General features: G+C 39.6%; 2 protein-coding genes and 1 long non-coding RNA gene across 3 annotated transcripts in view; 1 reads left to right on the top strand and 2 right to left on the bottom strand.

The window, feature by feature from the left end:
* Positions 1 to 5930: 5930 nt before the first annotated feature.
* Positions 5931 to 8869, bottom strand: LOC137985119 (histamine H2 receptor-like). Its single transcript, XM_068832611.1, has 2 exons — positions 8823 to 8869; positions 5931 to 7694 (listed from the first exon to the last, which is right to left on the bottom strand). Exon 2 carries the CDS (start codon positions 7231 to 7233, stop codon positions 6277 to 6279), a length of 957 nt encoding a protein of 318 aa, XP_068688712.1. The 5' UTR covers positions 7234 to 7694; positions 8823 to 8869; the 3' UTR covers positions 5931 to 6276.
* Positions 8870 to 9017: 148 nt separating this feature from the next.
* On the bottom strand, positions 9018 to 14353 carry LOC137985163 (protein Wnt-1-like). The gene is made up of 4 exons (XM_068832675.1): positions 14176 to 14353; positions 13782 to 14029; positions 12404 to 12669; positions 9018 to 10551 (listed from the first exon to the last, which is right to left on the bottom strand). Exons 1-4 carry the CDS (start codon positions 14259 to 14261, stop codon positions 10057 to 10059), a joined length of 1095 nt encoding a protein of 364 aa, XP_068688776.1. The 5' UTR covers positions 14262 to 14353; the 3' UTR covers positions 9018 to 10056.
* Positions 14354 to 19144: 4791 nt separating this feature from the next.
* LOC137984345 (uncharacterized) overlaps positions 19145 to 22500 on the top strand; it is an 11437-nt gene continuing 8081 nt past the window's right edge. Inside the window, exons 1-2 of the long non-coding RNA XR_011119114.1 lie at positions 19145 to 19273; positions 21412 to 21566. This is a non-coding gene — a long non-coding RNA (uncharacterized lncRNA). The remainder of the gene's footprint in view (positions 19274 to 21411; positions 21567 to 22500) is intronic.

Genomic DNA, 22500 nt, shown 5'->3' with positions numbered 1-22500 from the left:
AATTGTTTTATTAAATTCCTTAAACTCCAAAAATTTGGAAGTACGAAATACGGGCGAAAAAAGCGAGAAAAACCCAGCGAAATCGAGAAAACTTGATGAAGATGCGATGTTGTGAAATACCTTGCGGTCAGACAGACGCAGGCTCCTCAAAAAAACACTTCTTGCCTTTTCGCGAACTTCCAAACGTCGGAATTGATCCAAACTTTCCACAAACATTTTTTTTTCTTTTTTGGTTTTATTCAAAGAGAAATTTCGCTTTCCGGCGAAAATTTTTTTAGCTTGACATATACCATATAAGGTCAAACTACCGTATATGAGCTGATAACCGAGATTGAGTGAACCAATCAGAGCACGCGAAATGCATTATCCGAGGTTGAGAATTTAATAACACCAGTTATTTCATTAGGCCATCTCTATATTCTAAAAAATACTAAGTTCAAGGCCAAAATGAGAAAAAGTTACCACGAGGGTCAAGTTCAAAACGAGAAATGAAAGAGATCGTACAAACCGCGTTAAACCGATTGCTCCTGTAAGTGATAGCTATGGCTGTCACGCTTGTAAACACCAGCGCATTGTGAAACATGGGCCGAAATTAAAAAAGACTAGCAGTGATAGCTATGGGCTGTGTGCCGGAGCCTCGAACCGTCAAGATACATATAGCACGCGCGTCTCTTGTACCTGTACTGTTAAAACCCCACTACTTAAGCTATACTACCGACAGAGCGGATAGGAAATCCTCTTCTTCACGGCCCAGTTTTCTTTCGCAGATATTTTACGATTGAGCATGCGCATTCGTGCATTTTTGTCGGGCCGTGCTGAAGCAATTCATGCTCGCCAAATTTGTTGGCACTTTTTAGCGAGGCTGCGAAAATCAAGTAAAAATCAGTCGCAAGTCTTCTTTTTTTAATTTTAACTAATGATACATTGCTCATGAATCTTCAATATTTCGTCCGTTTCTTTCGCTCTTGTCCTGGAAGTTCGGCCTTCGACGATACTATATTTTATTCCTCAATTTTGAAACTAATTCATGCAATGAGACCTTTCGTTGTCTTGAATAGCTGAATTTATGAATTTTTGAAAACGATTGGGATGCTCGATCAAAGTAGGGGCACGTTAACCGTGTTCTAACTTACCCTCCCCACCCCCCTCATAAAATGGAAAAAAAAAAAACAGATATGCGCATGTGTAATAGTAGGAATCCAAAATTACAGTGCACGTGAACAGGCCAAAATATTTGAGGTTCGGGGTCACTTAATCATTGGAAGTAACTTTGAGCTAGGAGCCTCAAGGACTAATTCTACAGTGAGATTTATCCACGTCCCGTGTTGCCTTTTAATCTTCGAAGGTCATTCTTGTTGTGTTAGCGTGAACTTTGGACTGTGTAGAGCGTGCGCAAGAGAACTGGGAAGAGAAGGAATAAAACATGTCAGTTGTTGATTGACTTTGTTTCGTCCTGTGTCTTAAAATTGGATAACGCTTCATGGTGTCAGAAGTGGTAGCTTCACATTAGCTTTGAACCTTCGCTACACTTCCATCGAACTGTGAATTAACCGTTGAGTTTGTTTGGAAAGCAGAACCAAGAAAGACAAACTGGACAAAGACATGTCAACCGCCTAGCATGAGGTTTCTCCCGGTGCGACTTCCTCCAAGCAAAATCCACCACCCGTAGCTCAAGCACAGGAAGCCGCACCAGAAATCCAACCGGTCGCAAACTTTCAAGTCCCTCCACCGGAGAAATTTTCATTCAAGCCGGAGGACTGGCCCAAAATGGATTGAACGATTTGAACGCTTTCGCAAAGCCACCGGCCTCGAAAAGCGAAGCGGCGAAAACCAAGTAAACACTTTAATTTATGCAATGGGCGATCAAGCTGATGACATTTTCCTTTCATTTGAGCCCACAACTGAAGAAGAAAATGATTACAATCAGGTAAAAGGCAAATTTGAGAACCACTTCACTGTGACAAGAAACGCAATCTTCGAGCGAGCAAAATTCAATTCCCAAATCCAGCGAGAGGGGGGATCTGTTGACAGCTTCATCACAGATTTGTATGGCCTTGCGATGTACTGCAATTTTGGTGCGTTGAAAGACGAATTGGTCCGAGACCGCATAGTCTAACCCTAACCCTAACCCTAACCCTAACCCTACGAAATCGCGACCTCTCGGAAAGGTTACAACTCGATCCGAAGTTAACCGTTTAGAAAAGCTACAAACCTGGCAAGACAACGCGAATCGCTAAAGCACCAACAAAGCATATATACTTGATGGTGGATTCAAATCGAAATCAGTGGAGGTTTACAGTATCGCTAAAGGAAGAATCAAGAAAAAGGACAAATTTGCTACCAAAAACTCTCCGGCAAAACCCAATTCAAGCCAAAACTCAAGTTCAAATAACAAGCCTTCGAAATTTTCAAGATGCTAGCCCGTCTTTCTAAGTGCAGAAAACGTCAGAAGATAGGACACTGGGCGCACGCGTGTAAGAGTCTAGCAAATCCAAAATCTGGAACTGTTTTTGAAGTTGAAGCTGAAGAATCATTTTTTGTCGATGAAATAGTAGAGTTAGACGAAGTGCGAAGCAATAGCAAAACACCGTGGACTGCCACGATATCGGTGAATGGAAAACCATTGCTATTCAAGCTTGATAGTGGTGCTGACGTAACAGTGATTCCACGTCACAAATTTCTCTAATTGAGCCAACCGCGGTTACAACCTACCACCAGGGTTCTATTAGGCCCATGCAAACTTGAATTACCGAATGAACTGTCAGGGAGTGTACAGAGCTCGTCTTACCAACGACCTTAAGTCCATTGAAGAAGATATTTACGTTGTGGAGGATCTGGCCCGACCATTCTTGGGCAGGAATGCAGCAGCCAACCTGAAACTCATAAGCAGGGTGTGTGAATTAACCAGTGACGACTACAAGGCAAAAGTAATGCACGAATATCCAAGGCTGTTTACTGGTCTGGGAAAAACGGAAGAAGAGTACACCATCAAGCTCAAAGATGGATCAAAGCCATTTGCTTTGTCAGTGCCAAGGAAAGTACCAATGCTACTTTATGCTGAGACCAAGAAGGAAATTCAAAGGATGCTTGAAAGTGGAGTCATCTCACACGTTGTGCAACCAACGGAATGGTGTGCGCCAATGGTAGTGACCCCCAAGCCTAATGGTCAAGTAAGAGTGTGTGTTGAGCTCACAATGCTAAATAAGTATGTACAGCGCGAGAATCACCCGTTACCCTCAATTGACGTCACCCTAGGAAAGCTGGCAGGAGCGAAATACTTCACGAAACTGGATGCGAATTCTGGATTTTGGCAAATAAAGTTGTCAGAAAGTTCAAGACCACTAACCACCTTCATTACACCTGGGGGTCGGTATTGCTTCAACGTTCTTCCCTATGGGATCAGCTCAGGTTCCAAGAAATTCCAAAAGTGCATGAATAGAATCCTTGAAGGATTGAAAGGAGTTGAATGCAACATTGACGATGTCCTTTGTCATGGCCCTACCCGACAGATTACATGACAGAAGATTGAAAGCAGTTTTAGACCGCCAATCAGCAGCAGGCGTTACACTCAATGTCGACAAGTGCATTTTCAGTGCCCCAAAGATCAAGTTTCTTGGAAACGTGGTCAGTGCCAACCTTCCAGCACCAAGTAACGTTCATGACGTGCGTATTTTCCTCGGTATGGTGAGCCATATGGGCAAGTTCGCAGAGCACTTAGCTGACAAGACAAAACCTCTTCATGACCTGATGCAAAAAGGGAGCCAGTGGATCTGGGCACCGCCACAAGAGAAAGCCTTCCAAGAAATGAAGTCTAGCTTAACAAAAGCACCAATCCTAGCATTGTATGATCCTAACAGAGAAACGAAGATATCTGCTGATGCATCATTTTTTGGACTGGGTGGGGTCCTCCTTCAAAAGCAAGATGCAGAGCACTCACCTCCGTGGAGTGTCATGCGCAAATCGAAAAAAAGGCCCTTGTCTTGACTTGGGCATGTGAGCGATGCAGTGACTACATCGTGGGTAAATCCATCATTGCAGAAACAGACCACAAGCCACTGGTGCCGCTCCTTACAAAGAGTGCACTGAATGACGTCCCTCCTCGGATACAGCGCCTCCGGATGAGCCTCATGCGTTTCCACTTGAAAGAAGTCATCCATGTGCCTGGAAAGGAAATGTACGTGGCAGACGCACTCTCTAGAATCCACAACCAGTTCTGAGTGTGAGACCACAATAAAGGAACAAGAGATGAACATATATCTCGACTGCAGTGTACTTGACTCACTCCCTGTGTGAGACATCAAGTTACTACAAATCAAGGAGGCTCAAGATGAAAACCCCATTTGTAGGGAGATTACAGATTATTGCCTTGGGGGCTGGCCGGACGAGTTCCATCGTCATGACACACTGAAACCGTATTGCATGGTCAGACAGAGGAGAGTGTAGTTTAAGGAATACTATTAAAATATCCCATCATCCCTGAGGTTAGAAATCCTCGACAAGCTACACGAAGGACACCAAGGGATAACCAAATGCAGAGAGCGAGATAAAAGTTCTGTTTGGTGGCCAGGTTTAGGTCGTCAGATACAAGAAATGGCGGAGAACTGTAAAATCTGTGCAAGGCACCGAGTAATCGGGCCAAAACTACTTATGAAAACATCCTTCCCTGAGCGTCCGTGGCAAGTGACTGGAACTGATCTCTTCAAACTCGATCATATCACTTTCTTGATAGTGGCTGATTATTTCTCTCGCTATGTAGAGGTAGCGGCAATGAATAAGTCAACCAAATCGCCTGAAGTTATCAGAGAGCTCAAGGCGATCTTTGCACGACAAGGCATTCCAGAGGAAGTCAGGAGTGATAACGGTCTACAGTATGCCTCAGCAGAATTTACCCAATTCTCAAAGGACTGGGGATTTAAACATACAACAAATAGCCCCCGTTTCCCACAGGCAAACGGCGAGGCTGAACGAGCACTGAAGACTACCAAGCCTCTTCTGAAGAAAGAGAAAGACCAAGGGACTGTTAGCATACAGATCTACCCCACTTGCTTGTGGACACTCGCCAGCAGAGCTACTCATGGGACGGAAAATTAACCCATTGATTCCTGGGAGTAAGACCTAATAGACTGTACTCTGTCTATCGCCAGGCAATTTTACTTGTCAATGGGTTGCAGCTCAGAAGTCAATGGGTTAACATTATTATTATTATTATTATTATTATTATTATAATTATTATTATTATTATTATTATTATTAGTAGTAGTAGTAGTAGTAGTAGTAGTAGTAGTAGTAGAAGTAGTAGTAGTAGTATTAGATTTGAGTTCATGATTTCATTGGTGTCACCAATTAGTGCTCTGGTGCTGAATCAATTGACACTTAAATAAAGATGTTATTGATATTATCAGAAACCCATAAGGGTTGAAACGTGTAACGGCCCCTTGTGTTCTAGGAAAAAAGTTTCTGAATATTCGATTTGCGAAGTACCATATTTGGAACAACAAGAGAGAGGGGTTTCCAAATATGGTACTTAGCACTGAAACATTCAACCAATCAGTACGCACTGAATATTCGGAAGCTGTGAACGCGCGTTACTCGTTTCAACCCTTATGGGTTTCTGATATTATTGTTATAATTATTATCATTATTATTATTATTATTATTATTATTATTATTATTATTATTATTATTATTATTATTATATACTATCATTTTTATTATAAGTAGCAGTATTTGATTACATGTAGTATTATAATAAAAAGGTTAATTTTTTGCTTATTCATTAGGATGTATTATGGTTATTATTAACATGAGGGGAAATGACAACTAACGACATCGTAAAAATTCGAAAGCCACAAACCCGTCTCAAACGGACACAGTTTGCCCTCCGATTGCACAGAAAAGACAAGGACAACTGTGCGTAGAGGTAAGTGAAGTTTATTTCTACATTTACAGCTTATTGGGTGTTAATATTATATAGGGGACCTAGAGTCCTATTGTATTATCACCTGCCCTAGGGCGAATCACAAAATAAATAAATAAATAAATAAATTATTTTAAATAGCATTTATAAGCTCAAAGTTACTTTTCCCATACAAATATATTTCTTCATCATTAATTCAGCCTTGATCTTTTCAGCTTTTTGCGATTGACTACTGTTTTTACTTCTCTTTTATTGAAAGTAATATTAACTCTTTATTAAGGTCCTCATGGTCTTGTTTGCACTCGACTGCATGCTAGGACATTTCCTCGCGTTCCCACGCCTAGACTTTGCCCTTTAAATTAAGCAGTCCTTTTGTTTCTTGACTCTTTTGGTCCACTATTTCTGATAATTATTTTCTTAAAAGCCTTTCTAAAATCTTGACTTCTCCAAGCATAAACTCCTGGGTTGACGCATGCACTAACCGATGCCACCGTCGATAAAATTTGCATCGTGAGGGTCATATCGCTGCGTTCTTCCGTTATGAGCTCTTGGTATAAAAATCCAATAAAAAGCGGCAAAAAACATAACAGAAATGCCCCAATAACAATTCCGTAAGTTACAGCGACTCGTATCTCGATTTTCCTCATCGCCTCAGATTCAAGATGAGCATTGTTTTGAAGTTTAACCTGTTGATCACGTGATGCTTTGATGACGTAGCCGTAGCTACCGAAGATGAGAAGGAAAGGGATTATAAAATAAAAGACAAGAATCAACGCAGCAAATACTTTGGACGTGTTCTGGAATTGACGAACTTGTGCATGAGGAGTGTTGCCCATGCGGCACAAATGAAAGGTGTCATAGTACTCCAGAAATTCCTGGTATTCCGCTTTGGGAAGAGAGTGAGGGAAGACCACGGTTCCAATCACAGAAAACAACCAGATTGCGACTATTACTCCCATCATTCGTCGGCGCGTTACGACTGTTTTGTAGCGTAGTGGATACTTGATAGCAATGAATCGATCCATGCTAATGCATGCCAAATGTAAAATTATGCAACATATAATTGTAATAGCAAGCTCTGAAAAAATATGACAAGCCGTCGGATATGGCGTCTGTCTCGAAAGAGCGACGATTCGAAACCCAAAGACAACTGTCATGATCAAATCAGCTAAAGCTAAGCTGAATATTACGGCATTTGATACTGTTCTTAATTTCCTGACTTGCCATATGGCGACGCAAACCGTAAGATTACCAAACCAAGTTGAAAAAAATAATATGATATGAAAAGTAATCCATACAGCTTGCAGAGGTGTCATTATATTCCAGCGTCTTCAAACTTCAGTTTTATGTCTCGATCAAATGTCTCGTTCAACCTTTTCGGTATTTAGTTTCTTTTTGTTGCGTTGAGAACAGTTGCACTTTGCCGAAGCCCAAGTCAGGCCGGGATAAAACTTCGGTTTCTTTGATGATACCAACAATTCGTGATGATCCTGCGGGCGTTTACCACTTTGTATAGATCAGAGTTCATTTGACAGGCAGATTTGATCATTGAAGCCACAAGATGAAGACTGTTCATTTAAACATACAAGACACGAGTTATACATACAGCTAGATATATCCCTCAGCGTGGAACAATGGCAGAATGCTCAACATCTCTTCAGTTTACAACACTGAGTGAATTGGTAAACTAATGATACTGCTTGCATCAGAAAAACCTGTTGTGGACGGTTACCTTGGAAACCAGAGCCTTGTCAAAGTATCATACGTATTCTTCTTCCTTTTTCGGTCAAAGTAAAAAAAAAAAAGAAATACTCACTTATTATACTGAATAATTTCTGAGATCGCTGATAAAACCTGAAAAAAAACCCCCTATATTCAGAAGTAAGAAAATATGCCCTTGTGCAACGTTTGTCTAAAACAAATGGCCTCAGCTCATAAACACAAACTCGGTGAAAAACGCCCGCGCACCGGTACCTCAAGTTTACACTTCAATTTTTGCATATTTAGTTTCCTCTTAATTCGGTGACATTTACCAATATATGCTGTTCCGTATATTAATTAATTTTTCAACTGAGAATCATGATGAATTTCAAAGCAAGAGGCCTTAGAACACACTCGGTAATTTTGAATTATAAGGTGACAACTGCTCGAAATCGCGACGTTAATGCAGTTTTTAGAACTGAGAATCAGAATACTGAGATGACTATGTGAACCGTGTCAAAAGAATCAGTCAGTCCGTGGGATAGCCACCTGCATCAAACGGAACTACTTGTTTATTCTAGTTTTTCCCTTTACTTGTGAACTTAAAGATAAGCCATTATCTTTGGATCGTTGATCGAAAGAACTCCATACTTGCTAATTTTTTTTTCATAGTGAGTAAACATCGATGCCCTCATATTGACTCTGTTGATTAAAAGAAAAAGCCGGAAATTTTGCAAGGTGAAAATACCGATCGCTTTATTTTTCTCAATCAAAAAGGGTCATAGTAGTGCTAGATCAGTTTTCACAGCGTAGTGAATATCTTCACACTGAATCGGGCCATTGAATCCCAGATGGGATATTTTTAACTCGAAGGTTAATTGGTTGTTAGAAAAGGTCAAATTTTCACGAAACCACCTTAGGCAAAATATTTCACAATAAAACAGTGTTACTCAGTAAGTCATGGAAAACTGTTTTCTGTCTGAATTGAAAAAAAGTCACGTCAACTTGGTTCTTTCGTTTTACATATTTGTTTTTTACTTTCTCGTTTGTGTATACTGCGCATTTCTGTATAAAGCAGGCTAAAACGAGAGCGCCGAAGAATTTTTTAACACGTTAGCTGACCCCTTGTATATCATGGCCCACGCTTCCATTGGAACATTCAAGCTGCTTATATGGAATCACTCAGGAGACACGAACAACCTACCATTTTCTTTACTAGCCCGGAACAGTCCCACATTAAGACGCGTGTGATGTCAAACACTTTAATGTTTCGCTATTTTGTTTACCACATGGTACATGCGTACACCATCTAATGGCGTAAAGGAGGCGTTTACGCATGCGCATTTGCTTAAAATTATCATAGTAAATAAGGAAAGTAACTCTAAACAGTGAACAAAAAGATAATCGTGTTTTAATTGTTATGATAACTAAATCACATAACATTATTTAAATCCTATATATTGACGTTAAAGTTGCAGTTATATAAAACATTGTGGTTTCCAGTCTATGTACAACTGAACGTATCATATGTTGACGTCTGCTTTCTCTTCAAAGCGAGTCTAAATGCGAAGTTTTTCTTATGAAAATTAGTTTTTATTCATATTTAAGGTAAAACTAATTACGGTCACAAAAACTTCGTACTTTGACTCGGTTTGAAGAGGAGACAGACATGAAATCGGAAATAGCCTATTTAAGCCCTTACCGACGACACCCTAATGACTAAACGATGTACAAAAAGGTTATGTCTATTTTCAAAATGCTAGGCGACTGTAAAAAAAAATATAACGTCCTAGGAAAGACAAGGAAATCCATAGTATTCATAGTATTGATGAGGTCAATACTCAAGTAATTGCCCATTTTCTGCACTCACTGAGTCGGACTTAGCCCGGCGTAATGAAAACGAGACTATCAGAATAAGGGCAAGCCTATTCTCCCATCTCATGGACGTTTAGTCGTACCGAAAAAAGATTGCAAATGTTTGCTCCAGTGCCGTGGAACCGTATTTCGTACAGACGAATTATTTGCATTTTGGCTCTGAGGTCCCTGAGTTTTTTGGACGCGGTCTCTCATTTTTGACGCAGAGAATATATATTCCATACCCAAAATTCTTACAACCTCAGTGCGCCTTTGGCTGAAGAACTGATGTAATATGTTGTCGGTGATCTTCATGCTAGTAATCTTCGCTGTGTGCGCGTTGAACTTAACGTTCTCTATACTCGAGTCCAGATCTAGCTTATTTATGCGAGATTAGAGGCAAAACATTGGGAAATACCCTTTCCTTTTCTCTAAGGATAGGCGGCAATAACGAACAGTGTCAGCAGTTCACGACGACAATCTAATAACGGTTTTGGTAAATTGATGTTTACTTTAATTGCCTAGCTTTTCGGTCAAAAATAAACTTACGGTCTTCTATTTAGTCTTCTCGTGTATTTCTTCTATTAGTTGCATCTATGTATTATCTGCTTCGATCGACAGTGTTCGCATTTAACTTTGCAACACCAAAAGAATCGACAGTTGCAGAGTTCTTCCAATTCATTCTCACTCGTCGAGTAGCCTCTGTGACAACACATCAAATCACATCCGTCCGTCCCGAGGGATGTGTTATTGCATAAGCGTCCTCTCGTCCCGAGGGATCCTGTTTTCAAATTGCGCTCGCAAAAATCCGGAGATTTTTCGTAGTACACAAGATCAGCAGTCGTAGGTGGCTTGTGAAGTTTGTTTTTGGGACGAAACGCTGGCTTTATTCTTCTAGCTGCATGTCCATTACGATTGTTGTTTTCCTCAAATTCTACCATGGAGGCACTGTCGAATTTGTCTTTGAGCACCTCACCGATGCGTCTAAAATCAGGCAGGCGGTTCCAACATGTGCGTACAGTACAAGCTTCGGACACGCCGTGGCATTTACATTCACGAACCATATTGTTTCTTACAGCCTTGGAAAGAAAATTAAAAAAAAGAAAATGTGAGATACAAACTCATTGGTAACTAACTGTGTTTTGTAAGTCTTAAGCGGACCAACAAACAAAAGAGGCCTTTGAGAACGGGCTGTGCTACATTATTCGTGGGTGCTAGATTCTATTTGCAATCGGATGAAGGGGGGGGGGGGGGGGGTTGGGGGCGATGCGATGCGATGCGATGCGCGGTGAAAGGCAAAGGGATAAGAAATCGTGGCTCGCGTTTTGATGTGGCACTCTTCTATACCGCAAATCTCTGTTTAACATCATACAATTGACTTTTTTCAGGCTACAAAGTAAGTGATACGGGAGAGATTGATTTGACAACTGCAAACTGATCTAATACGTTCTAGTATCCTTGGTCAAACACGATGAAACCGTAGACCGGTATACAGTCCTCGGTGTGGTATTTGGTCCTAGTTGTAGATCATTGTTTGCTAAGAAAATCGCCACCTTGAGGTACGCTTTGACACCGAGAGTAAATTCACTTCTGTATGACATACGAGGAATATAGTATGAGTCAAGTACACGTGCAAGAACCAGCACTACTCATTTGAATAAAGCTTAAAGTTTTTGTCTATCAATGACAATGAAACTTCTTTGTTACACGACTTTCAGAGCGAGTTACTGTGTTCCAAGAGAGGCCAGACGCCGTATTGCTGTAACAAAATTGATAATGCGTGCAAACTGATCTCGAGCGCAAACTGAGCCGCAAATATCCACCCTCAATAATGCATTATTGCGAAATCATTTGTAAATTGGCGACATCACGAATTTCCTTTGTACAAATGCAACGATTTGGCGGAAGTGTCTACAAGCAACAGAGCGTCAGTGTAACTCTGTACTGACGGTTCACTTAAGTTTTAAAGTCCCACTTCCCAGTTGCTTCAGTGTACTCCAACATGTCGTACTGAAAGTTTTTAAATTTGTTGCAGTGTTGGGAAATTGTGTTCAGATTTGTTAATTGATCAACTTGGGATAATACAGGCTCAACATTAAAGACAGAACTGACAAAAATTCGATGGAAGGTAGGAAGACTTAACAGGAATAGAAACTGGTGAGGGATCGATGAATCTTTTATGACTTTCTTTTTTTAGCTAAGTAGAATTGATAGTATGAGAAAGATATTCATTTCATCATCAGCATTCTAAGGTGTAATAATTCTTCGGTGCCGCGAAAAACTCATGACTAACATATCATCGAAAACAGTCTTCCATAACCGACGCCATCTAGGCAAAACATGGTTTATTAAGGCATGCCAAATGCGCGGCTTCGCTAAAGCTTCCTGACGAAGATAGAGAAAAGAAAAAGACACTTAAAAAACAATTGAATTAGACTTTTCCTTACAGACAACCTTTCCACCGCAACGGCACAATTATAATTGATTCATTTTGAAATTATCAGTCGGAAAGTGTCTGTTCTTTAATTACTAACAAAAATCGTTGCCTGCGGCTTCCGCTTTCAGTTTCAGTTGCCGATTTAATTGCGCCGTTATCTTCTCTCCAAGCCCAAAAATTGAGAATAAAGGACTGCTTGATGAAGCGAAATTAATATTACCGTGCTGTGGAAAAGAGAACTAGAAAATACTAGACAACTAATTGCTTTATTGGACAGTGAAGGCCTTTCGAACATTGTACATCAGCAGCATCAGGGCCGTCAGTGGATTCGATAACTTACCAATGAGACCTAAAACAGGAAAAAGTTCATTGTGCATTGATATTCATCAAAACTAAGCTCATATTATAAGTAGAGAAGAAGTTCCTTTTCAGGGACTTCGTTGAATACACGCAAAGTTCATTTTGCCGTATTGCTTGTCCAGGGGAAGACTTACCGTTCTGCCTGCTTCGTTGTTGTGCAAATTAACCAAAGTACGAAAGTCGCGACCTTTTTCCCCTGCATCGACAAACTTCCTGGAAAATTGATCCGCAAAATGAATGTTGTCGCTGCAGCCACCCCACTGCCATCCAGCATTGCTGACTCCCTTGTATCTGCTGTCACATCCACAAGCGGAGAGCTTTCCATCGCTACAAGCTCTTCCAATGGCGTGTGACACGCCTGCTGCTGTTATGGAGTAAGTGAAAGCTGTCTCCCTGCAGGCTAAAACGGGAAAATGTTCTTTAATATAACGCTTAGCATTCATTTTTTGATTGTCACTATCGCAAATTTTATGTTGCATAGCAATTATTAGAAGACAACCCTCGGGGAGATCGCGCTTTGTCACAGGCTGCAACGAACAACAGAACTACGCCCATGGTTATTTTTGGTTGTTTTCATTGTCTTTCCTTGCCAAAACGTGTGTTTTTCTTTCTCTCTAAGCTGAGTCACTAAGTTAGTCTTTACTGGATATCACAATAAATACGCTTTTCTACATAGACAGGACTACTAACACTTGCTTAATTTTTATGAAGTGCTATTACTCGATAAGAGATGCAAACTGTTTGCATCACAATACAAATAGATACAAAGTGCAATGAAAGCGACAAGGATACTTTGCCACTTATTTAGCTTCGCGTGTAACTTTCAGTGTTGTGTTGTCCAAGTTTCAAGTTTCCTGACTGAAGTTAAACGAGTTTTAGTCTTTTATTTTCATTTAGTGTTGAGCCCCTCTGTGATTAACCTTTTGGCAATTAATGTTTTCACTGTGACTTAAACTAAAAGTTTCCGATCCGAGAACTTTTCGAAGGTATGTGGAATCATTCACGAAACTTCTTTTTTATGCTCTTTGCGTTTCGTAAAAGAACGGTTGATTACACTATTCTTGTAGCGCGTTTTAATTGGCAATTTATTACCAATTGAACAAATTTTGTGACTTAATTATCAACAGGAAAAATGGTTGAGGTCTCGTTTCTGTAAAAAATTAAAAAGGGTTTTGTGGCATTTTTGGGGAGTGCGAGCGACAATTTATCTCGATTATGTATCGGTATTTCTTTGTTCAAAATGTACGCGCATGTGATATAAAGGAGCGACTTTTTGTTGAACGTTGTACAACTGCAGTGGCCGGTTCTCTCAGTAACCGCGTGTGAGAGGAAAAGAGTTCTAAAAAGGATTACTTGCTGACATAATACAAAAATAAATTCGGCATTAAATAAATGAGATCGATAGCTGTGACATTCGAATTTGAGACTGAAATATAAAGTAACTGAGGAAGTAAAGGTCAGAACGAAGCATGGACAAGCATGAAAAAACACGGGAATAGAGTAAAATATTACCTATTTTCACAATTTTGCCGAAAACATTTTCAGGACTTTGCGCTGAACAATTCCATTTTCTACGTTTAAACTGATATTGGCACTGGCTGATGGAGATGTTTGCACCCAGACCAATGAACGGAACAAGTTCGGGGTACTTTCGGCATAGTCGTTGTTGCTTCGGAGTGACTGGCTTAACTCCGTTTGCTGGCGAAAGTTGAAAGTTATAGTTGTTCGGGGGCTTTGAGGAGCCTTTTACACCCAGGTTCCTAAATTGACAAGAAAGGAGGATGGTGTTAGATTAAACGCCGATAAACGTTATGACAACATAGTTGTTTATGAACACTGTCATGGTTGTTAGTAAAACGTTAGAAAACGTTAGTATAACAGGATACGTATGTTGACCAATACTTGCCACCAAGATCCATTGCCTTCGGTTAGTACATTCAGGTTTGTTAAAGCAAACAGTACGACTATGAAAAAAATCTTGAACATATTCATCCTTAACTTCCAACAACTGAGCTTGTTCACTTGAATACTTGTAGAGTGGTGTAATAACTACGGAATTCAGTTAATATGTTTCATACACTGATCTGCACCTTCTTATTACTGTCACATGAACAATGGATTAACTACCAACCTTCATAAGGCCCCTTTAAACCCTATCAATTTTGTTTGCTGTCGAAATGTCTGCATACATTTAAAGGCTCAAAGATAATAGCTCTAGTCGGGTGAGAGTTAATAAGAAGGACATACCTGAACCAGACTCTTTCCGCCCACACAGAGATGTCGGCAAAATTACGATTTCAAGCGTAATCCGTGAGACAGAAGATAATAAGCTAAAGGAAGGGGCCTGTTGGTAAATATGCATGGAATATATGTACTCATCACTTAAAGAGTTTCTAAAACTGTCAATAACTTCAGAGAGAGTTTTCTTGAATCGAAACTTTCCTATTGTGATTATGAGGTTAGAAGCTCACTCGGTGTTTTAATATTCTCTTTGACTCTCCTCGTTTTAATTAATTTGGTCTCATTTTATGACTTTTTCTGACAATGAAAAATGTGATTTTGTGATGGCGAGTTTTACCACTTCCTTGCCACAAAAGGCCGTGATGTGCCTGAAAAGACAAGTTTTCTTTGTAAAAACCAATCACTTGCGTCTTGATATCGTTCTATTTCACCCTCAGATTGGCAGAAACGTTTATTATATTTCATTACATGCCCACTTCACATTTGCAAGGACTGGAAGCTTCAACTTAATAAAGACCGAAAAAAAGCAATTTATAGTCAATAGCTTCACAGAAATTAAGTTATTAAGAGTTGAATAGCAATAAGAACAAAATTACTTGTATCACTGCTTTTCAATAGCTTCAACAGAAACCGCCATTTCTCGTAAATTTTTTAGTCAATTAAATCGTTCCGGAAACGGCTTTTCGGTATAGTTTGCACATGATTGCGTCTTTCCATTTAAGAAAAGAAGAAGAAGAATGGAATTTTCAAGGAATTTGAAGTTTGTAAGAAGCAGAGAAAAAACTGACTGGGGACTTTGTTCGAAAGCAGGATGAAATAAGGTGTTGTCTGTTTAAATTTGTTCATGCAATGTTGTATTCTTCTTGTTTCCTAACGTTCCAATTATTAAGCTGCAAAGTTAAAGACGGTTTGCTCTTAACAATCGCATTGTAGCTGCTTCATAAAGATTAACATCAATAAATATATATAGAAAATGTTAACTTGTCCACGACCACTGTGGAATTTGCGAGTAATTAAATATACGTGATTGTGAAAAAATTCTCCATATTTCCGGCTTGCTGTCAGTCTCAGCTTAACAGCAATGAATATGGAACAAATTATTGAACATTTAGAAACTGACTTATAAAAAGACCAAAGCAATAAGTAATGCTTACATTAAATTGTGGCTTTCGACTTTGCAATGAGCCATTTTTCTTCGTTCTCTTTATTTTTGATTATTTGTTGGTCGTTGCAGCGCAAGCTATCTTCCGATGACCCCACTTTCGGCACTTAGCGCAAAAAGAGGTAAATTGGGAAACTCATGAATACTCGCACAGATGGCGGAATAATTTCGGCGGAAAGACAGAATAACAGAAAAAGCACGTATCTTTTGTAACAACACAATAATCAATTTTCAATACAGCGGTTTCATCCATTGTGATATCGAAATTATTGCAATCATTATTATTTTAAGAATAATAACTATAATAAGCTGTACAATTTGTTTTTGTGTGGTCGCAAACTACGTTGGTCGCATTGCTTAAGCAGTTGCCGCGGTTTTAACCTCCTCAACAGCAAAGAAATGGAGATAAATGAAAAGAAACTTACTAACTTAATACAATTACATTGGTCTTTATATGTTTGTTTCTTCTCTCGAAAAATGTTTGCCCTTACGATCAAGATAAATTTGCCGGTTAACTTAGCGGATTCAGGGTGTCTTTTTGGAGCAAAGCCCTTCGTGGTTTCCGGTTCGTTTATACGGGTAATTGCCGAAAGGGGTAAACTACACCTCAAACCGTCTTTTTGACCTGGAGGCCTTTTTATACACGTGAACAGGTGGAGGGGTCTTTTAGTATGAGCGTCAGTAATTCATTAATTAAGGACGGCGCCTACTAACTCAAAAGTATTTTTGCCCCGGTCTATGATTATGCAGGAAATGTAGATCTCAACAAGTGTTATTGAAATCCAAAAAGAAAATTGGGGGTAACTGCGCATTTTTCAAAAGTAATTCATGAATAATATTTTTAAAAACCTTTAAAATACAAAGCAATGTATGGCGTTCTTTCTCAAATTAAAGCTTGAGTATCTCTCAAAAATGCACGGTTACCCCCAATTTTCTTTTTGGATACCAAGAGTGCTTACGAAGATCTACTTTCTCCGGATAGTTTTAAACCGCGCAAAAAAAACCCTCAATTAGTAAGCATCACAGATAGGAAACCCGAGTATCTCGAGACGCGCAGAACGTGTGCTGAATTTATGAGTACAATCTTTAATTTCTATAGGTATCATGTCTCACCTCAGGACATTGGAACATGAAAGGGTTTAGAGCAAACTCCGCACTCACATATCCACCGGCCTCTGGTCATGTGATAAATTTAAAAAATCAATTAACAAGACGCTCTTTAAGCGTTTACTCTGAATATCATGTTGCGCAACAATAAGGTGATACATTTTGGAAGGGTTAGAAGCAAACTGCAAGGATTGAATCGACTGAAGGTATGCTTTCTTTTGATAACAAAAATTGGTTAAGTACGGAAGAAAAGAAGTAAATATTTCTGCAGCGAATTGAAGTCTGGATGCCGGCTCATTCATAACAACGGATAACGTTTCGGTGAACATCGTTGGTGTTTAAAAATAAATTCAATGGGTCACCTAGACTTTGGAGTAGTTTTTGTCTGATCGGAAATAACGTGAATCCGTCGGATGCAGCTTGACATCAAAGTGAAATCAGTGAGGCAGAGGAGTGTGAAACAATAGCGTCGCGAGAGAGTAAACTTGTGAAAAACCGTTCTCAGTTGTAATTACTTTGGCTAAGTGAAATTTAGCCCTCTTCCTACCAGCTACACCGGTAACCAGCTGCAAAGTTTCGAAATTAACAGTGTCGACACTTGTGGATAATACGGTGACTTCCGTTTAGCTAGCTAACATGAAGACCGTGGAACTATCAATTGAAAGAAAAAAATTGACAACCGCGGATGATGCTTGTACAAAGAACAGCTGAAAGAAACGAAGGAATTTCGGGCATTTCCAACATGCCGCTGCTAGGAGTTCTGCACTGACTATTTCGTTATGTTGTCAACAGGCAAGATTATAGTAAATATCTCATTGATAGTATTGTCCAATTTGCTGCACCGACCAAAGCAAACCGAGATTATAACTGGGATACCTTTCTGGTATTCCGCCGAGTAAATAGACAGACAAAAGTAGCTAAGTTTTAATAATGACTGGACAGTGTGGTATCATTTCTCCTAGGGTCGATTAAAGATCCACATGGAATGCACACGAAGACCAATGGCTGTTGAGGGAGGTGCAGAAGACGGTCTAGGTGTTGTGACTAGCTTTCCTTAAGATACATTGATGGCTTTGTTATATTCTTCAACAATTAAATATATATTGATGAAGGTTTTCAGAATATATCAAATTTCTTACTGCCCACTTAAGAAGGATAAATGTATAAATTGGTAGATATTGTAGGGGGAATCAATATCGATTTGCTCAACCGGGCGCGTAAGTGATATTGGTATTGTTCTACACGATCTGCACGGAAAACCAGAGCTGTTCGGGTTAGCGATTGAAAAATCAAACATTGAAGCACATCTGATGTAAATCGAGTTACGTGGCTCAGAAATTGATTCTGTCCGGACACAAATCAGAAACAGGGGCCAGCGACGATTTGTCAGACGCAAATCGAAAACACGTGCGACATGGTCAGCATATAATTTAAACATATCTCAACTGCCTTTCATACTATCTTAGGCGGGGGCAGATTTAGTGAAAACTGTGTATTTAAACTGTGTGGACATGTGATGGTCTTTCAAACTTTGATTTCAATTAATAAAGGGTGCTGGAAGAGTAAAACGAGAGCCTTAATATGCCTGTTTTCCTTGGAAAAGTGGGATCTACAATAAGCGACATAAGGGTTGATCATCACTCACCCACTTTTAGGAATGTTCATTTTTTATTATCCATCTTCAGGAACTGCGGAATGTTGGACAAATCTTCCCCCTTATCTTTTCAAGTCGAAAATGTACCGTAGAAATAAATTTTTCACAACTGTGGTCTTCCCAGTTCAGTGTCTCAACTCATTGTACTTTTGTCACTCATTGTAGGTTGTGAGCTCCAGACTTCACCACCCCCAACCTGTTGCTTTGTTCATGATCGTTATTTTAATGTACGTCCCAGTTTCGTAAAAACGTCCGCTCTGACAGTATTGTAATCTGGCTATGAAAAACCCCCTCCCCTCCCCTCCCCCCTTAATTAGGCGAGTGGTCAAGAAGTTAGCATTAATTGGCGTTCCTGATTTCTTTCTGCCGTTGTTTTCATCTTATTTGCTTCCAATAGAATCGGTTTTATCTAGCCGAGAAACATTATTAGGAGGTCACAAGAATTTCTTGAGGTGATGATTCCATGAAATAACAAGAGTCCATCACCAGCATTCAATTACTCACGATCAAATCATTGATGAATGTTAGAGAGGACGGATTATGCAAGGCAACGCCTCAAAAGAAGATAGACATAGCCAACATTTAAAGTTCTGATGTCAACTTACGCATACAAGAGTAAGTCGTGAGTAACAGCGCATGGTTTTATTTTTCAGATACGGAAGTGACGTCAAAACTTTTGCACCCAGGGATTTTCAGAGTTATCTGGCAAGAGTTCGCCGACATTTAAATCGCCAGATGTCGACGGAATTGATACAAAATACTGCTGGTTTCTTCATCATAAACTTCCGAAGCTTGCTAACATGCACAGTGTCGGTTAACGTCAGTATCACTTAATGTCAGGTAAGTCGAAGTTCTCAAAGTAGATAAATTAGGAAGTAAGCATTGGATTGTTATTGTGGATATTTATCGTACAGTTCCATTTGTCAGTTCTTGCTGTTTGAACAAATGCGTCGATGCATTGATCATTAAATTAGCCTTCCCAGCTCAACATTGTGTAGGAATTAACCGCCAAAACTTTGCATTGCTTGATAACAAAAAATATTGCCGTTCACATGTTCATGTTATATATAAAAGTCGTCATGTATACGAACAGTATCAATCACTGCAGCAGCACAGTCACTTTGTTCGCGTTGAGAGTATTGTTTTTCAGCACTTAGGTTTCATTTTCGGGAGATTGAAAGTAGACACCTTGGAAGGTCTTAATCCATCGAAAGGATTTATATGTACAACGGCGATGGTTCCTCAAGAACGCCACACGCATATTTTATGAGGAAAAACAACTTTAATTCGCACGCTTTACACGTGATGTTTTAATCTATTTACGTAAACACAGACAGCACAACCACAAGGTTTGTCTTTAAAACAAGGATATTGTCAAGTAAGGATTTACACATAGCTGGAAATAATATTGTATCCACTCCATAATGACTTTGGAACTCAGCAATATCTTTGTAATCTTACATCCTACAATTCCATTGTTCCATAAATTATTCCTGGGCTGCCTGTGCTCCGGAGACTAGCAGACTCGCCCGTTATTCGGGAAGCATTTGTTTTTACTGCTGTTTGATTGGATAAAAAGCGCATTAGACCTTTATTAGTAATTTTGAATCGGATCTATACATTTACTTTTAACAAAGTGGTCTGTCTGTCTGTCTGTCTATATATTTATCTTATGAGCTTCCTTTGCAGGTATAGTCACCCTCATTTCCATAAATTTACGTTGTAGCAGTGTACAGGATATTAGTCACTTGAGCCTGTTAGTTTGATGGTCTGGGGCCCGTTTCTCAACAGTCTGAGACTTTACGGGCCACTTTTGAAACATCTGAAAAACGGAGAGGGCTTAAGTCGTCAAACTTCACAATCATTTTTCTTTTTGTTATCTTGAAAACATGTTGAAAGGTCGGCTTCCCAAAATGAGCGCTTTGCAGTTTCACAAATATGTTTTCGGCCAGAAAAGTTTTTAGGACTTTCAAGGAACGGGTCCCTGTCCCCTTAAGTCTGTTATAGTTCAGTGGAAGAGCATCTGAACTATCGTTCAGAAGGTCATGGATTGAAATACTGTTACAAACACATGGATTTTTCTTAAGTTTGCCCTTGTCATCAGCAATGCCTATTGGCTCTTCACTTTTCTGGTGTTGTGGTCTGTTCTCTGTGGTGTATCATGGCTGGCAGGGTAAAATGCTTGGAGATATTAGCTACACCAAGCTGCTCTAAAATCTCAGGGTAAATAAAGATATGATGATGACTAACTTGAATATATTTAAATGTAGGTCTTGGGGTGTGTTCCGTACATGGAATAGAAATTAGAAACCCTTGGTTTTATGAGGAGATTCACTTTAAAATTGTCAAACACCTGCTAAAATGCTATTTTAAACATATAACCAAAACCTTTTTGTAGGAGATGCATGGCACTTTAAAATGAATAAACAAGTAGAGTGATATAAAATAAATATCAAAAAGTTTCAGTAGTTTTTAAAAATCACAGACGTTTTGGGTGTAGAACCCTTCTACACCCGAAACGTCTGTAATTTTTAAATAACTACTGACACGTTTTGATATTCATTTTATACCACTCTACTTGTTTATTTTAAACATATGTTTATTATCCTTGTTGCTTTAAAACGCAAGACAGCCCATTTCTAAATTTCAATCGTATGCACCCTTAGTCATGCGGCATGGGTGGCGGCTCATGTTTGTGGTTGGCAGCCAAAAGTGGCTTTGAAGGATTTTTAAAGTGCCTACCTACACGGATCAGTGCTCTTTGCCTTTGCTTTGTATCTTTGCTGGTCTTTACTTTTGGTCTTGTGCCCCACTCCATGGTCATGCGCATGGCAGATAAGTAGGTAACAGTAATTGTAGTCACGACGAGTCCACTTGCATTTGTTACAGTATTACTAACAGATTACATCAAGGTATAAATCTTCGGGGAATGCCTTGAATATTTCAAATTTTTCGTATTTTGTTCTTGTTGCTTCCAGAAAGATGGCAGAGCTGAATCAAAATGTATGAATGCCATTATCTTCGTTTTTGTCGCAGTGTCGCAACAATGCTGATTACCCTGTTGGTGTTAACTCGTTTCATTGTCGAGCATTGTACGGTGGAGATGTGGTGACCATGCATAAACGTTTTCTAGGTAAGCAAAACGACAAAGGATTCAATATGGCGACGAAAGTAACACCGGAAGGGTCGTAGGCAAGGTCAAGATAAAAACAGGCACCTTACGAAAGGACGCGGGACGAAGACGCCAACGAGAACGTTTTCTAGAAATATTGTTTCCTGTTATTGTAATAATTTCTTGATAACTCCAAGTCGTTCGGAATGGAAAGTGTTATCAACATTGCGGGAATAAAATTAGCATGAATGGTGTGGTTGTTTGGGAAGAAAATTAAAAATATTTCTTCAGATTCTCACGTCATCTACACAACCGCAAATTTAGTCAGTTTACGTCATTGTCAGGACGAGGACGGCAAAAAAATTTGCCAAAATGAAAAAGGCACGTGCAGGGCGTTTTTGTTCATGAAGTCCATTGTTTTGTGGCTTTTTCGTAGCCGTCGTCGTCGTCCTTGCGTTTTTGAGACGCGGACGACAACCGGAAGTGAGCTGTTTTCCCCTTTAACTTGTCATCACACAACCACATTTATATTCTTAAGTATCTTCTGTGCATTAGAGACGATTAGTGTAAAACTCTGGGACACACCACTGTCCTGGCACGCGAAATGTTCTCTTCCGGTTGCCTTCCGCATCTCAAAAATCATGTGTTTTGCGCGTTGCAACCACAACACGCTCCATGCTTTGAACGCGTGTTGCGCCTCTTTAGGGAGGTGAAGCAGGGACAACGACAACGACGGCTTCGAGAACGTTATCTAAAAATATTGTTTCCCTTTATTGTACGAATTTTGCGATTGTTCCAAGTAATTCGGCATAGTTAGTGCGTATCAACAACAGTCCAGGAATAAAATTGGTATGAACGATGTGGGTGTTTGGATAGAAAATTGAGTTATCGTTAGGTGCTCTCGTCTTCCACGTAACCTCAAATTTGATTATTTGGCGTCGTTTTCAGGATGAGA

The sequence above is a fragment of the Montipora foliosa genome, chromosome 14 (assembly GCF_036669935.1).
Source record: "Montipora foliosa isolate CH-2021 chromosome 14, ASM3666993v2, whole genome shotgun sequence".
Classification (NCBI taxonomy): Eukaryota; Metazoa; Cnidaria; class Anthozoa; order Scleractinia; family Acroporidae; genus Montipora; species Montipora foliosa.
This window is presented reverse-complemented; position numbering and strand designations above follow the sequence as displayed.